We start from the raw sequence: 16,784 nt of genomic DNA, 5'->3' as shown, positions 1-16,784 counted from the left end.
GGAACCAAATGGACCCATAAGAGATGCAGATTATTGATTTTATTTTTATTTTTTTTACATCATACTGTTTAGACCAGTGGTTCTCAAACCTTTTCATGTCAAGGACCCCCCAATTGACACTTATTAGCCCGCGGACCCCCATTTCAAAAGATATATCAGGGACACGCATAAGAGAAGATTTTTTACGGCTCTAGCAGTGATTTTCAACCATTTTAATTTCAAGGACCCCCCCAGTTTGACACGCATTAGGGCTACGGACCCCCATTTAATGGCATTTCTGTCTCTGGGACCCCAGTTTATATTGTAAAATCAATGTTAATTGAACTCTGAGAGTGTACAAATGGAACCATTTGTACACTCTCAGAGTTACAGACCCACGAGGGTCCATTTGGTTCCTAACTATCCATCATTTAGCTGGGGACCCCCTGGAACTCCCTCAGGGACCCCTGGGGGTCCCCGGAACCCCACTTTGAGAACCAATGGTTTAGACTGATAGGTTCTTGGTTTACACACGATCCTAGATAACTATCTCTATGCATTTGATGTATTACCTCCTGTTGTCCTTGCTTACTGTAAATCGCTCTGGATTAAGAGCGTCTGCTAAATGCCTAAATTGTAAATGGTAAGAGACTCTCCTGTAACTCTGGGTCTGTAACTCTATGAGTTACAGACCCCATAAGTTCCCATAAGGGTCCATTTCATTTGGTTCCTATTAATCATTTAGCCGGGGACCCCCTTGGAAAAGGACCCCACATTGAGAACCAAACAATTCTTACCATAAATTACATTTAATTAGAATTGGTAGAATATTGACATGCTAAAATACTGTATGTAGCCCATTGGTAGACTGGCACACGTTTACAACACAGGAGAGCAAAATAACCTGAATATTGTAATTGTAAAACATTTTTTTCCTAAGTATAGGTAATAAAGTACATTTGCACACATTGATACCTGGAACGCATCTGTGTCACTTTAGATGTCTTTGGCTATTCAAAAATAGCAGATATACAAGCTCATAGCGCGGCACCGAGTGCCGCGCTACGAGCTTGTAGATCTGCTATTTTTGAAAAATCTTTTTTCTTTTTTTCTTTTTCTTTTTTTTTAAAAAAACTGTTAGGATTTAGATTTTTTTTAAAGAATCGCCTCAGGTCTTAATGGGTTAAAGGAGTAGTTCACCCCAAAATAAAATACACCCGGTCATCAAATTATTGGCTTAGGAATGTGACAAAAACCAAAACAAATTCATGAATTCATGGGGTGTGTAATGGATAGAATAAATAAAGTGATTTAGTGAAAGTGAAATAAGTGATTTCTTGGGTGAACTACTCCTTTAACAGTGCATATTGGCACAGAAGAAAAGAGAAGTTAGGAATCCTACTCGGCATGAATTTACGTCATGGCATACGACATCATATGATTAGTACAATGCCGTTATCTACTTGGCTACTGTATGGTCACCTGACTCTCTTCCTCCCTGTGCCTCCCAGAATGCATCTTCCTGATGACAGAGGAGATGAGACTTGATCCCATGGTTGGATACCATGCCATTGAAATACTTGAAAGGTAAGATGAAAAATAAACAATACTGCAGTTCCGTTCTATCATACTATTTAATGTTAAAGGGTAAGACCACTTTGGTAGAGGTTTGGGTTGTGTATCTACCTTGCCATGATGTAACTCCAAAGGTGGGCAAGAAATCAAAAATAATTGCTCCATTGATTAGAAATTGATAATTCAAAAATATGCTCCTCATTGACTTACATTGTACGGTAAAACAGCTCTCAAAGTCACTCTTTTAGCACATAAATGAACACAAACAAAGCTGATTCAGACAATATAGAGCATCACCAAACCCAGTACTGGTTTTTTTTTTAAATACAAATGTCAACCTCCTGTTGATTTTACTATTTGAAGATCTGGATCCGGATCCGCGGATCCAGTCCAGGTTTTCTTTTTACTTATTAAAAATGGCAAAATCAACAGGAAGTTGACATTTGTATTAAAAAAAAAACAGTACTGGGTTTGGTGATGTTCTATATTGTCTGAATCAACTTTGTTTGCGTTCGTTTACGTGCTAAAAGAGTGACTTTGAGAGCTGTTTTACCATAAAATGTAAGTCAATGGGGAGCATATTTTGAATTATCAATTTCTAATCAATGGAGCAATTATTTTTTTATTTCTTGCCCACCTTTGGAGTTACATCATGGCAAGGTAACTACACAACCCAAACCTCTACCAAAGTGGTCTTGCCCTTTAAGAGTCGCAACAAACCTTTATCCAAACCACTGTCTCTCCAGGTTCATGATCAAGCACCTTGAAGATGTGTTCACTACTCTGACAGCTCAAGGTGCTGCTGCAGATCAGTCAATTAACCATGAGGATGTCGTTTTTGAAAAGCTGAGGAACGAATACACACTGATCGTCTTCTCCTGTGTACAGATTGCAAGTAAACTGTCTTTGCACAATAATGTAAGTTATGTTGTGACACCTCCCACAATCCACCAACCTTCGAGGTCTTGTACATCTTTATCAGGCTTCTAGGTTCTAAAATACATTTTGCTCTTTCTCAAGATTGTTGACCTCAATATCGGCGTGCAGTTTCTTCACTCGATGGGCCACAAAGTCTCCAAGCAAGCCCTTCTGGAGTCAGAATTAAGGATTTTGAAAACACTTGAATTCAATCTAAATGTCCCAAGTGCTCTGACATCCGTGGAAACTCTTTTGGAGGTGCTTGGTAAGCCATCACATCTGGACACAATTTAGCCTACACAAAGTAACAGGACGTGTCAATTTGTCTCATTGATTGATTGATTGATTGATTGATTGATTGATTGAAAGTTTGCAGAAAAAAAGCACATGAAAGTACAGTTCAAATACAAGGTCAGCTAATAGGAATTAAAAAACCTAAGAAAGCCATTGGCTTGTTTCCATTGGGGTCCTTTGTACTCAATTCATAGTTCATATTATGTACTGAAGGGGATGTGATTAATTGTCTTCTGTGATGATCAGTCAAACTAGGTGCATCCAGCAGACCTCAAAATCTCTGCTTGGAGGCATAACTTAATAATAATAGTGATGTATGCACAGCTAGAATTCTATCTATTCTACAGCCATGAAAGATTGTGCATCGTATCTGCTGTCTTCCTCCCTCTCCTGCTACAATTATAAGGATATTTCAGGCATTTAGCAGACGCTCATAAGCAGAGTAAGCATGAACTCATACACATTGTGTTCCTCTCTCCATCTTTCACTCTGCTTTGGTGAGTGTCTGCACTGTAAACTCGCAATTTTGGGGGTTCGTTGTCATGTTCATAAATGTATATTTGGTTGTTAATCTCGTCCCGTGTGGCCAGACAACTATTCCACAATCTCCGAAGCATTTGAAAATGATGCGAGGCAACAGTCTGGCTTGCGAGACTTGTGTTAATCTAACATCAAATACTCAGCTTGCACTGGCAAACGTGTATGTTTGCAATTTCCAGTAGTTCTGGTACATCCCATGAGCTTGGAGAAACAGGAGTGTTGTATTTGGCTAGTTAGTAGTTGGACGCTTATACCATAGCCTGGAGGGTTGATTGCTCTGCAAACATTATTATTATTATTTTAATGACATAGTTGTCATTGATTAGAATAATATTTAAGAATTGAGGTCCTTGGCCTGTTGGCAGGGTCACCAGAGATTTCGACCCAGGACAATTCGCCCAGCCGCGAATTTGAGTCAGCTCGACCCAAATTTACCGGGTCGAATTATCTGTGTAACCCCTAGAGGGTAGTAGAATACAAGGTGACGGTGGTGAGGTCCTGAAGGTACAAGGTGACGGTGAGGTCCTGAGTATATTTAAGAGTAAATATTGTAAGCATGCTCCCCCAGTTGCATACTTTTTTTTAAAGAAGTTTTTTTGTAAACCTTCTTTTCTAAATGAAATAATAATGTATGCCTTACAGCTCCGCGGAGCTGCCGGCGGCGCCAGCTTTGGGAGTGTGCTGCGTTTGTGTAACGCAGTCCCCACCAATATTATTTACGATTCTGTGCCTATCGGTACATAACTCGGACGGCGCTTAGTCGAATAGCAGACCATCGGCCGGTCGTCGCAGGCACTCGCGCCTGGAGGCGCTCGGGCGCGACTCCTTGGCCTCAAGGTCTGCTGATTCGGCGCGCCTCCGTCATGGTCCAAAACTATACTTTATCTCAATGGCTGTGCTTGAAAGCCTTTGGGCTTGTTTCACCCTGACAGACAAATAATAATTGTTTGGTAAATCAATGTACATATTATTATTATTACGTCTCTGTCGTCTCTCTCTCTCTCTCTGTCTCTCTCTGTCTCTCTCTCTCGCGGTCCGGGTCGAAATGTCAGGTCCAAGCGGGTCGAAAGCGGGTCGAATGGTCCGGGTCGAATCGTCCTGGGTCGAAATCTCTGGTGACCGTTGGCAGAGTGTACAATGTGACACTCACAGACAGACGGAGCAAATGCATGATCTCCTGGTGAAAACAATAATCATAATTGTAATCATATATAGAGCAACCACATTGATGAGGAAAAACATGTACTTTCATAGGACACAATGAGTCATCGATCCCTGTTGAGCGTCTACATCCACTGTGCTGCCATGTTCTCAAGTTCATTTGCCTAGAGAAGACTGCCATCTATGACTCCCTGCTAATGGCCACCACTGAGTGCCTCAGTCCATCTAGAGCGCAGAGGTAATGCCCTTTTATATTTATGAATGGTTGTATACTGCAAAGTTTGGATGATTTGGGAGATTTGTGGGCATGAGCTTAATTCAAACTCCATCGCACGACAGTGTTGCTAGCCTAAAATAACTGAAGCTAATTCCGTGTTGCAATGAAACCATTATTCTACTTGAGTGTAAATTAGACTTTAGTAGATTTGTGTCTGTAGCACTCAAATGTATTGAGTAACTATGGTGACCTATTATTCATAAATCTGGATGACATGAAAGCCTATTTTTACATATCTATTTATTTCCATATGTAAATAAACCCCTTAAGATGCATCATGTAATTTAGATGATCTTATTTATTGTTAGCAATAACAATAACAATAAATAAAACAATCGAGCAACACAGAACGGTCAGCAAGCATAGCACCATCAACAAGGACATACACTCCCACCATGTTAAACAGACACAATCTGAGCTACAACATTGTGGGGGGAGAGTGGGAGTTGTATGTGTGTTGTGTACAGTACGTGTATTACAGACACATCACTGCCCTCCTATAGAATTAGAATGATTTATATACTGTATATGCATTTCTTTTAAACAGAGAGAACTTTGTACCTGTGACTAAAGACTGTATGCTTCTCGGTGTTGGCGTGATCGCAGTAGCTACATACATCCTCAACATCAGCAAATGGGAACAGGTAAAACATTCAGCATAACCATTCATATGAATGAATTGATTAGTTTTTTCCTAAAATATCTTCAAATCTGATACTTGGTGGATTGCCATGACTACTCGATGTACCCTAACCATTACAATGATCCTCTGACCTTACCTCTTACATCTAGTAACAACTCAGCCCAAAATGTCAGCTTTGCACACAACATATCTCTCATAATCTTAATGTATACTATACATTTATACTTAGTTGCGCACGGTGTCGCACACCAGAAATAGCCACGCTTTTAGATTGGCAGTTTCTGGTGTGCGACACCCATGTGCAACTTACCACTGTTGCCAGATGCTGCGAGAGAAATAAGCAACGAGGTCTATGAAAACAAGTCCAAAGGAAGCGACTATATGCCACACGAGCACTTTAAACATATGCTGCTATTTTCAAAAGAAAATCTTGAATATTTCTTGAAACATTTTAACAACACAAATTAGGAATGGGGTGACTGGCAGAACATTTTTAATGCATATTAATTTGGCGGTCCTTGACATAAAAATGTTTGAGAACCACTGGTTTACACTACATTAGGAAGCAAACCCAAATAAGCAACTACCAATATTTACAAGCAACTTTACAGAAAAGCAAAGCCCAAAGTTGCTTATTATAAGCAGATGTAAGTTAAAGTATCAATACTGCAATGTAAAAATACTCTGTTACAAGTACAGTAAAAGTCCGGAATTCAAAATTGACTTGAGTAAAAGTACTAAAGTATTGGTATCAAAATGTACTTATAGTCCCAAAAGTAGAAAGTGCTCATTATGCAGAATTTCCCATTTGACAAGTTTCCAAATGTACAAAATGTATACAAATCTTGGTGGGCTGAAGTGGTTAATGCATGTTTTGTAATAATAATCAAAATCTACAAAGTAACTAGTAACTAAAGTTTTCAAATAATCGCAGTGGATTAAAAGTACAATAATTTGCATCTGAGATGTACAGTAGTGGAGTAAAACTACAGAAAATTGGAAATACTCCAGTAAAGTAAAAAAAATACCTCAATATTGAACTTAAGTACAGTACTTGAGTAAATGTACTTAGTTACTTTACAACACTGCAACTCTGCGCCTCACTCTTTCATTTGGTTTATAACAGGTGGTGGAGGGCCTGAGCTACATCACTGGGATGTCCCAGCAGAGCATTGCTGATTTCACTCATGTGACAGTGATGCACATCACAAAGACACGTTCTCCTGTCACTTCAGCCTGAGTCACCCTTTTCACCCACTGGAAATACATACCTTTGTGCTGATTTAGCCAAATTTTGCTTTTGAACTTTATATGTACCACGAGACAATTCTCTCACGGGCGCTGATTATGTGCAACTTAAGTGAGAGACGATTGCCATTGGAAAGGCAGTCAGGTATTCATTGAGACACCTGTGTAATTAATGTTTAAGTGGTGCCAGAAAAGTAAACCACCTTTGTTCCCCAAGGAGGACGGCCGAGTTCTAAAACGGCTTGTATATTGATCGATTTGCTCTATATTTTTGCTCTATATTCTAAATGACACTTTATCACATTTGTGTTCGCAGTAGATTTGACAAATCTATTTGTTATATTTGTAAATAAAAAAAATAAAATATGTCAACATGTTTATCCGTGTATATGTGTTAATGCAGAAAATGCTCACAGCAGCAAATCATTTTAAATTATTTTAGGGCTTTTATGCCTTTATTGACAGGACAGTAGTCTGACAGGTAATGGGGAAAGAGATGGGGAGTGACATGCAGCAAAGGCCGTCGGGATCGGGACTCGAACCCGCGACACACTGTCGGGCTGCACTGAGCCTAGGTGCCTGGACCGCTATGCCAGTGGTATATATACGTGGTGTATATACCACGTTTAACGTTTTTACAGGCCAAGACTTGTACTTGTACTTAAGTACAATTTTGAGGTACTTTTACTTTACTAGAGTATTTCCAATTGTCAATACTTTTACTTTTACTCCACTACATCTCAGAGGCAAATATTGTATTTTTACTCCACAGCAATTATTCGAAAACCTTAGTTACTAGTTACTTTGCATATATACATTATTACATTATAAAACATACATTAACCACTTTAGCCCTATTTTATACCTAGGCTATTTGAAAATAGCCGATCTACAAGCTCACAACGCATCGCATCGCGACGCGTTGTGAGCTTGTAGATCTGCAATTTTTAAACAGTTTTTGGACTTTTACTCTTGGTACTTTAAGCACATTTTGATACCAATACTTTTGTACTTTTACTCAAGTAAATTTTGAATTCTGGACTTTTACTTGTAACAGCACTTCTACATTGCAGTATTGATACTTTTACTCAAGTAAAACCTTTGAGTACTTTTTCCACCACTTCTGTAATCTGGACATCATAACAGTAACTTCCTCTTTAGGAGGAACTAACTCCAACCACCACCGGCGTTGACGGGTGCCAAGGTAACTCTATGGTGGAGAGCCTGGGAGGCCACATGCAGCTGCCCTGGATGATTGAACGTAGCAAAGTCTGTCGTCGTTATCTCTGGCTCAACATGGATGATGAGAGGAATTTGAAAGCAATCGTCTTGGGGCGTCTGCCGGGAGACAATTCCCCCTCTCAGATATGCAGACAAACAAACCAGTTGTGTCGCTGATACCTAAGTGTAGGGACCCAGAGAGTTGATTTTAGGGATTAAAGAAAAAAATGTCACGACTGAAAGTCAGCGATTCTTGGTCAGAAGACCCGAGAGATCTCACTTTGTCATGCAGTAATTCAGATACTGTATGTGATATATAAAGAGGGGCAAGCCAGTATAGTGATACATTTTTTTAAAATCAATTCTACATTGGATAAGTACAATTTAGAGCAGCGAGCACTGGTGTGATATGTGACCTGTGTCGTCGTGTATTGGTTAGGAGTGTAGCAGTCGCCAAGACAGAGGAGCTGTGAACCTGTCCAAAGGAGAAAGGCGACTAGTAGTTCAGATTAGAGCAGAGCTAGTGTACATGGCTCTGAGGGATTATTACAACACATACTCGCCCCCGGCCTCCTGTCTAATCTCCTCTGGGTGAACAGAGCTGTTGGGCATGTCGATGCATACCTCCATAGAGGTTGTGGTGGGTGGTGGCGTAGGTTGAAGGAGGGACTGGGGACATCTTGCAGACGGGGTGGCCACGGGTGACATCCTGGATGCTAGAAGACCGTTTTGGTACTGGGCACGAGTGATCTTAACAAACTGCAGATCTGTGAGAGCACGCATGCAGAAATCTGTTGTATATTGGAAGGGGGTGCCTGGATTCGGTGTTTTGCTACCGTAGACAGAGCTGCTTTCCGGAGCATCGGCAGAATGGGATTCGACTGATGGCACGTTAAGAGCCATTTCTCCATAGAAAGAGAATGGACCAGTTACAAACTTCATGTTTTCATCGCCTACCTCCACCTCCACTTGACCCTGCAGAATTAGTATAAAGTAGTCTACAGGTTTACCTCGTTGGTAGATAAAGTGCTGTGGTGGGGGATCTTTTTCATCGCATTTGATTTCCTGGATCACTTGTGGGTACTGCAGGATCTTCACCAAGACCCTCTCAGAGATTTGGGAAGGGCTGAACAACCTCACCTCTGTGGCCAGGAACCGTTGTGCTGCTAGCATCAGCTGTGGAGAAATGTTCACTGTGCTATCACCGTCTTGTTTGAAGGCAGAGATGTCACGCTTATGCCGATTGGGGTTCACCCTTTTCCTGGTTCTGTTGTCAGTGTAAAGGTCTGATTCGTCCAAGATCTCTGATTTAATGATCTCCTCGATGATGTCCTCTAACGTGACCAATCCCACCATTTCGTAGAAGGGATCCCCCTCCCGCTCATTGTTTACCTTCTGGACAATGGCCAAGTGGGATTTTCCTTTCTTGAACTCCTCCAGCATAGCATCCAGCTTTGTGTCATGGAAGACAAATTGTAGGGTATGCTTATACGTATTTATGATTGTCTTCAAAGGGGATTTGTCATCAGGGTCCACAAACGCCAGATCTTTCACATACAGAATATTGACAATGTTGGTCCGTTCACCCTCAAAAACTGGGATCCGTGTGTATCCACTCTCTGTGATCTCTGAAATGGTTTCGAAATCTAGTAGTTCATCTACTTGAATCATGAAGCAATCAGGCAAGGCCGTCATTACATCCTCTACAATTTTGGTCCTGAACTCAAGGGCTCCAAGCATCATGTTCATCTCCTCTTTGACAAGGCCATTATAGGGCTCAGTCACTTTGAGCATTCCTACAAACTTCTCCCTAGTGTAGACGGTACCAATCTCTTGTCCCAGTAACACATCCAGGAGCTTGCTCACAGGGTACGACACTGGGAAAGTCAGAAACATAACAAATTTTGTTAATGGTATTGTTTTGGCTCCCACGGCCAGTCCGTGGCGGGAGCATATTGCTTGGGGTGCAATCTCACCAAGGGCAACAATGCCAATAGTGGAGGCGACCACTGTACCCAGCCCAGAGCCTATAAGACTGTCGAGCAGAATGGTAAGTGTTGTGTTCACTAGGACGTTGCCTATAAGGAGGGAACAGAGCAAATAGTTCCCTTTTCTGCGGATGGGCTCAATTTCTCGAGCATATTTCTTCTCTTCATCGGTTCCACAGGTCTGGACAATGCGGAGCTCCAGTGGATCCAATCCCATAAGCCCCAGGTTCAACCCACTAAATATAGCGGACAGTACAAACAAGCAGGGGATGCTGATTATCAGCAACCACAGGGGAAGAAAATAATGCTCCTCCTCAACCACCAGGATCCTGCCATGACTCTCTCCCATGAGCACCCACCTGCTCCCATCTACACTCACGGTGCACAGTGCATATCCCTTCTTAACCTCATTCTTGCGAAGTGGTTTAATGTTTATACTAATAACTCCTGTCGTCCCTGTACCACTGACCTCCATTCGGTTTCCGATGCTGATATCTTTAGTGAAATCGACACAAGTCATATTTGCCGTGTCTACGTTATCACTAACCCCGTCCTCATCATTCCCCATGAATTCCGTGAAGCGTATTCCTGTCCACGTTTCCGAGTTAAACTGCACCCCGTAAAACCGGAGCTGAACAGCACTCCCCTCAGTCACCTGGAGGACACCATCATCGGTGGTAGCGGCGGGTTTGTCGCTTCTCTCCAGACGCATACCATACACATGGCTCCCGCAAATGCAGTCACTCGATGTAGCTGTTTCAGTGCGTCCTCCTCCGGCAACACCCGAAAGGAGAAGTAAAGCAAGCACACACCATTTGGTAGTGATCCATTCTGTGACCATGTCCAAATGGATGTTTTAAGTCATCTACTCCTTACATAGGCTGGCCAGAGTGCTCTGGTCTGATGTCACAAACAAGTAACAACACAAACCGTTGCCATGCACGCCTAAATGCCAGCGTTGGACAAAGAACTCAACCACAGTACTTGAGTCAAAGTATAGATAGTCCTTGTCAAATGTTACTCGGTGAAAGTTGCTCTGTCATACATTCTAGTATATTTTATATATTTCTTATATTTAAATTGGCTTAATTCACTATTATGACTCAGCCATAACCATAAAAGGGGTTCCCATCGCAACTACGCCGAATGTGTCGTCATGGCATCAGGCGCAAACAAATCAGTCAGCTCCATATATGGGCACAAAAGAGACAAGGACTGACAGATACAGAGATCCGGTTGTTAAGAGCCACATATCCGACCGGCCGCTATACCCATATGGTCATGTGCATTAGACTGAACAACTTCAAACTCAGCGTGCGCAGCGGCAAGGACTCGAGGGAGTGCGATGCCCGCCGTCGAGTCGTTCAGATATCCAGTTGTCTAGAACAGCAGATCCAACCAATATTCCCATATATGGCCATTCCAATATATGGGTATATACTGATGGGATCTCTATATACAGTATGGGCATAAAAAGGACAAGGACTGACAAATACAGAAATCTCCATATATGGGCATAAAAGGGACACAGGTAGACAGCCAGAAACAGACATCTCCATATAATATGGAGACAAAAGGGACACGGACAGTTGAATGTGGGTTGTTTTCGCCAAAAAGCAATTGAAATGTACAGTATTTTAACATTCCTTTAAGTCCTTTAACATTAGATCCGACAGGGCTGGGTTTGTTGTGATCACATTATTTCTGGGTCTACTGTTCTCCAGAAGTCATAGGATCACTCTTAGGTTGGCGAACAGCACCCTCCAGCGTAAACCATTGAAAACACCACACACTCGTCAATTCATCAATGGCAGTGTGAGCCTTGGGCAGTCAATGAGTTAATCTCTAAATGTGTGTTTGTGTGTCCCTTTTTGTCCAAATGTGGAGATCCTCGATCTCCCAAGTTGGGGCGTCATAGACTGGTTTCCAAGTACTCTGAAAATGGGTTTGATGATTGGTATGCCCATATACTGTATGGAGAATCCTGTGACTGCTGTCAAAGACTGGCCACCAAGTACTCTGACAACGGAGACTGACGTCATAGTACATTGTAGCAGCTTGACAACAGTTACTGCACTAATAGTTACTGTAAATACTGGTTCACTTGGTTCATGGTATTATTGCATATTTGGTTAGGAGGAGCAGTTTTTTTTTAATAATCCATATTATCCAGTCAAAAAAAAAAAGTGCAGGTACCTAAATAATGTTTATTTTTGTTCCCTCTATTTATAATTTATATAGTAATAAAGTAGATCATTTTGTTGTTTTTGGTATTTTCCACCCTGAGCCATTATTGTTTTTGTCTGTAAATATTTATAAGGGGGCACGGTGGCACAGTCGTTAGTGCTGTTGCCTCACAGCTAGAAGGTCCTGGGTTCGATTCCCGCAGGGGACGCTGTGGGCGCTGGGGGCGTGTTCTCTCCTCCGCGTCATCAGTGCCCATACCCTAGGTGGGGTTGGCGAAAGGGCCTTTCTGTGTGGAGTTTGTATGTTCTCCCCGTGTCTCCTAGGGTAGGTACCCTCACAAAAACATGCAGTAATCCTGGTCACTATACTGCCTAGTGCCTCCCCCTGGCCAGCCGGGGCGCCTGATGGAGGGGAAGGGAACTGGTTGGAATAACGTGTTCCTTCCACGCGCTACGTCCAACCAGGGAAACTCTCCCCTGTCAGGTGACAAGAAGGTCAGTTGGCTCTCATGCATTGAAGGAGGCATGAGCTCGGCCCTGGCCTCCCTAGGTTGGCAGAGGGAAGGTAGTGCCCAGGATTACATAGACAATTGGCACTGGGTGTAAAAAATAGGGTTACAAAATCGCGGGATAAAAATGTAAGTTAAAAAAAATATATATATATATATATTTATAATTTGACACAGAAGCAGAAAGAAACCCTCTGATGTGCACCTCCTTTTCGGCCAGATGGATTTCCAGCAGAACCCTCTCTATTCCCCCGTTCCACCTCGGACCTTGACGCCGCTCTGGGACACCAGCAGGTGTCACATGCAGCTGGACTCTGTCTGCCCATCTAGGGTCGGGGGCCACGGCCACGATGGGCGGAGATGGAAGTGAAGGAGGGTCAGTGGTGTTGGTCATAGAACCCAAAGAACATCTTGCAGTTCTCTCTCTTCTGTCTTCTCTGTGTCTCAACAGTAGAATGTATCAGATTTATTCCATTGCCAGTGGAGAGATGAGTTACCTGCCCTTTCAATTAATGGACATGAGAAGGCAACTGGACTTGTTTATTCAAAATAAGTTTTTATTTTTGGTTTGCTAATGCAGCAGTGGTGCCCCCACCTGAACATTGATAATAAAACATTTTATTGAGCCATTTATTGTCTTAATGTTTTCTCTTTGGTGTGTTCAAGACCAATGAATAACATCATCATCATCATTCCACAATTATATTTATTTCCTTGACTGATGTCCATATTTTACATTAGAATGTTTGATGGTTTGTTTTTGCATTTCAAATCCTGAGAACGGTGTGGCTCCAATGTGGATCTTGGATGTCATATGACCAGCCTATGACATCAGTTGTCTATGACATATGACTCAAAATGTGGTCTAGTTTTTGTCCCGATCAGACTGGATTTGACTTCAATAAAAAAAAAGTTTCAAAGAATAATGTGTGGCCTTCTGGCAGTATTCACAATAAATCTGGCACTGAACAAACAGACCAAACCTCTTTTATAGACCCCTGCAGAGCCAAGCTGTAATAAATGGGATGATCTTGAGGATCTTGAGATCCCCTTGGGAACGGCATAGCTCCAATTTAGATCTCGGACTTCACATGGCCATTGGACAGCCATTGGACGTATCTATGAAGTATGACTATCCAAGCCCCTTTTTATTATACTATGGTCAAATGATAATGTTGTTTTGTATATATCCATTATATTACTGTAAATTTATATTAAAATTATATATTTCAAAAAACATAAAACAATTGGCCTAGTCTGGCAGTATGCACAAGAAATCTGGTGCTGCTGATCAGTCCAGCGGTTTGCAAGATCAGCTCCGGACAAACGCACAAGACACACACATATAGACGAACCAGACCCTCTTGTAGACAGCTTGCGCCTCCCGCAAAGCCACACAGTCATTGCTTAATAATGGCGTGGCTCCGAGTCTCCCTGTGTGGATCTCAGACCTCATGTGGCCAGTTTGTGATGTCAGTCATCTATGACTGATCTGATGTATGACTCTATATTTGGGCAAGATTTCAGACTGATCTGACCCCCCATTTGGTTCCATTATAAAAGTTTAATATCTAACTTCCTTGGTCTAGTGGCAACCATGCACAAGAAACGTGGTGGTGATCACTCCGTTATTAGCCTCGGTTAGGCAGACAAACAAACCTGTCTTCCAGACGTCTCACGTGCACGCTCCTCTTAGAGAGAGAGAGAGAGACGCAAAAAAGAAAAGAAGGAAAAAAGAAAAGAAGGGAAAAAAAAAAATTCTTCCCAGGGAGAATGCTTTGGGTGTTGGGTAACATTCTTTCTTCCTTCCCACCTCTGTGCCTCTCAGGAGTAACTTGATGTCTTGCTACCAACATCGCCAGAAAAGTGTGGAACGATGATGATTAATTTGGTTCTTTCTTTACTGGCAGGTGTGTTAGAGCAAAACAGGAGCCTTACTATGTCCGCCAATCTTCCTCCTGTTGTCCAATGCTCTTCCGCACAAATGCTTCGTTCATCGTGATCTGCTGATCCTTAGACTTTAGTATCTCATCCAGCTCCCTGCACTTCGACATCTCCTGGTCAATTCTGTGGAGCATTGCAGGGTTGTTGTACTTTTCGGGGCTGTCATGGAAACAGACCATACCGTCCTTTTGGTTGATGGTGGCGTATATCTCGCCGTCTTCAATCATGTTCAAGACATATTTCTCGGCGTCCTGCGGGCTAGATAGCTGCACTCGACTCGCCATGTCCTGCAAGGAGAGCGTCAGGAAAGTCTTTGTCAGCCTCTGGATGTTCTTCTTATAGAGGGAGTAGAGACACTGCTTGACCAGATCCGTGGTGCTGTCTCGCTTGAACGTCTCGCTGTGTCTGTTGGCCAGGCTACGGAGCTCGGCGTGGTTGTTGTTGGTGTACGCCTGGGCCAAGTCGTGATACACGTTGCACTGGGGCTTGATCCTCCCTACTATCTGCACGGTGTATTTGGGCAGCTGCTGCACTTTGCCGTGGAGTATGAGTGACACCAGGATGTACTTTTTATAAGCATCCACCATGGTCGCGTCCACTGTCATGGCTGGGATGGTTATTGCCTGTTCATAAAAATACAGTGCTCTTTCATAGTTCTTCAGATACGTGTAAATCATGCCCCCGGCGTGGTAGTAACGTAGAAAGTCCTTGCCATCGTACGCTCCCTTCTCCTTGCAGATTTCCATCATATCCAGGTCTAGTATGGGCAGGGCCGGCTTGTAACACTTTGCTGTCAAGCACAGTTCACACAGGTCTGTATGAACTGAGGTAAGCTGGCATGTGTCCTTCTGCATTTTGATTATTGCCTGTTTTATAACGACAATCCCCCGCAACGGCTGTTTGCGCTCCTTGAGGGCAGCAGTCAACTTGTGGCAGAGAGAAGCAAATACGTCTGATGCCTCTCTGATGTGCGCCTCTTTGCAGGTACTCATGAAGTGCTGGACTTTGGAGAAGAGCGTGTCAAAGGCAGGGATGTTTGACATGCCGGAGAACTTCGCAACTAGAACAGCCAGCACTCCCATGGAGTGGTCATGCATGTCCAGGATCCCCAACACGTTGTCCAGGTTCGTTATGTGTCTCTGCAGCGTATCCGAGCTCTTTTTGATATACTCATGGAGCTCCACAAGTTTGTTTTGTGCAGAGTAGCTCTGCACAGTGTTGACAAAGTGATCCAAGTATGAAGACATGATCTCATTCGTTGCAGTGGCAGGTAGAGCATTGCATTGTGAAAGCTTATATAGGCTTAGATATCTGATCTGACGTCAAACACAACACAAATGGTTGCCGAGCATGCCCAACAACGCCGATTTGCACAGACGCCCTTGCCGGTAATACAATAACCGCTGTACGGGGATGCTGTGGGCGCTGGGGGACTTGTTCTCTCCTCCGCGTCATCAGTGCCCATACCCTAGGTGGGGTTGGTGAAAGGGTCTCTCTGTGTGGAGTTTGCATGTTCTACCTGTCTCCCCTAGGGTATGGGTACCCTCACAAAAACATGCAGTAATCCTGGTCTCTATACTGCCTCCTTGGTCAGCCGGGGCGCCTGATGGAGGGGAAAGGAACTGGTTGGAATAACGTGTTCCTTCCACGCGCTACGTCCTACCGGGTCAGGTGATAAGAAGCGGCTTGCTAGCTCTCCTGCATTGAAGGAGGCATGAGCTCGGCTCTAGGCTATCGCGAGACTGTCCACCATTTCCTGTCTGGCAGCCAAATCTCGCGATATCTCTGAGACAGAAACTATATCTGACGCTGTTTAGATGCCTCAATAAAATTATGTACTGTGCACATCGAAAAGCAAGTTCGAAAACAACCTGTGATATGTCTTCTTTTATATTCCTGAACCGATTATATGACAAAGGTCGCAATAGTTCCGAAATAATGTTTGTTCATGAGCTGGTCCAGCTGGCTCCATCCACTGCGATGTATTTCATCAAACTTCCGGTGCGAGGTTTGCCACCCATAATAGTCCATGAGCCAGAGCCCCAAAATTGAGCGAAAGAGTGGGCAAAACCAAACCCATATTAAATTGTTCATAGGGTCAATACGAGTAAATAAATATATGATAACCTTTCCACAGGAGCAGCTTTTTCATAGTTATCACACATTTTGTTATTTTCCCCATACGTACATGACAGGTGAAAAAATTACAACATTTAAAAAAGAGTTATCATAATGAAACTTCCTGAGTTGATTACTTGCATGAAGACAATGATTTATCGTATTACAAGTTTTCTGAAATTG

General features: G+C 42.8%; 3 protein-coding genes across 3 annotated transcripts; 1 reads left to right on the top strand and 2 right to left on the bottom strand.

The window, feature by feature from the left end:
- Positions 1–1,386: 1,386 nt before the first annotated feature.
- On the top strand, positions 1,387–6,627 carry cntd1 (cyclin N-terminal domain containing 1; the record flags this gene model as incomplete). Its single annotated transcript, XM_080444062.1, has 7 exons — positions 1,387–1,396; positions 1,491–1,566; positions 2,301–2,472; positions 2,575–2,737; positions 4,561–4,705; positions 5,292–5,388; positions 6,514–6,627. 7 exons carry the CDS (start codon positions 1,387–1,389, stop codon positions 6,625–6,627), a joined length of 777 nt encoding a protein of 258 aa, XP_080300188.1.
- Positions 6,628–8,402: 1,775 nt separating this feature from the next.
- On the bottom strand, positions 8,403–10,685 carry LOC308096649 (metal transporter CNNM4-like; the record flags this gene model as incomplete). Its single annotated transcript, XM_080444061.1, has 1 exon — positions 8,403–10,685. One exon carries the CDS (start codon positions 10,683–10,685, stop codon positions 8,403–8,405), a length of 2,283 nt encoding a protein of 760 aa, XP_080300187.1.
- Positions 10,686–14,476: 3,791 nt separating this feature from the next.
- On the bottom strand, positions 14,477–15,730 carry LOC308096648 (COP9 signalosome complex subunit 3-like; the record flags this gene model as incomplete). The annotated part of the gene is made up of 1 exon (XM_080444060.1): positions 14,477–15,730. One exon carries the CDS (start codon positions 15,728–15,730, stop codon positions 14,477–14,479), a length of 1,254 nt encoding a protein of 417 aa, XP_080300186.1.
- Between the last annotated feature and the right edge of the window lie 1,054 nt (positions 15,731–16,784).

The sequence above is a fragment of the Gymnoscopelus braueri genome (genome assembly GCF_963280865.1).
Source record: "Gymnoscopelus braueri genome assembly, chromosome: 12".
Lineage (NCBI taxonomy): Eukaryota > Metazoa > Chordata > Actinopteri > Myctophiformes > Myctophidae > Gymnoscopelus > Gymnoscopelus braueri.
Note: the sequence above shows the minus strand (reverse complement) of the source record. Positions and strands in the feature narration are given on the sequence as shown.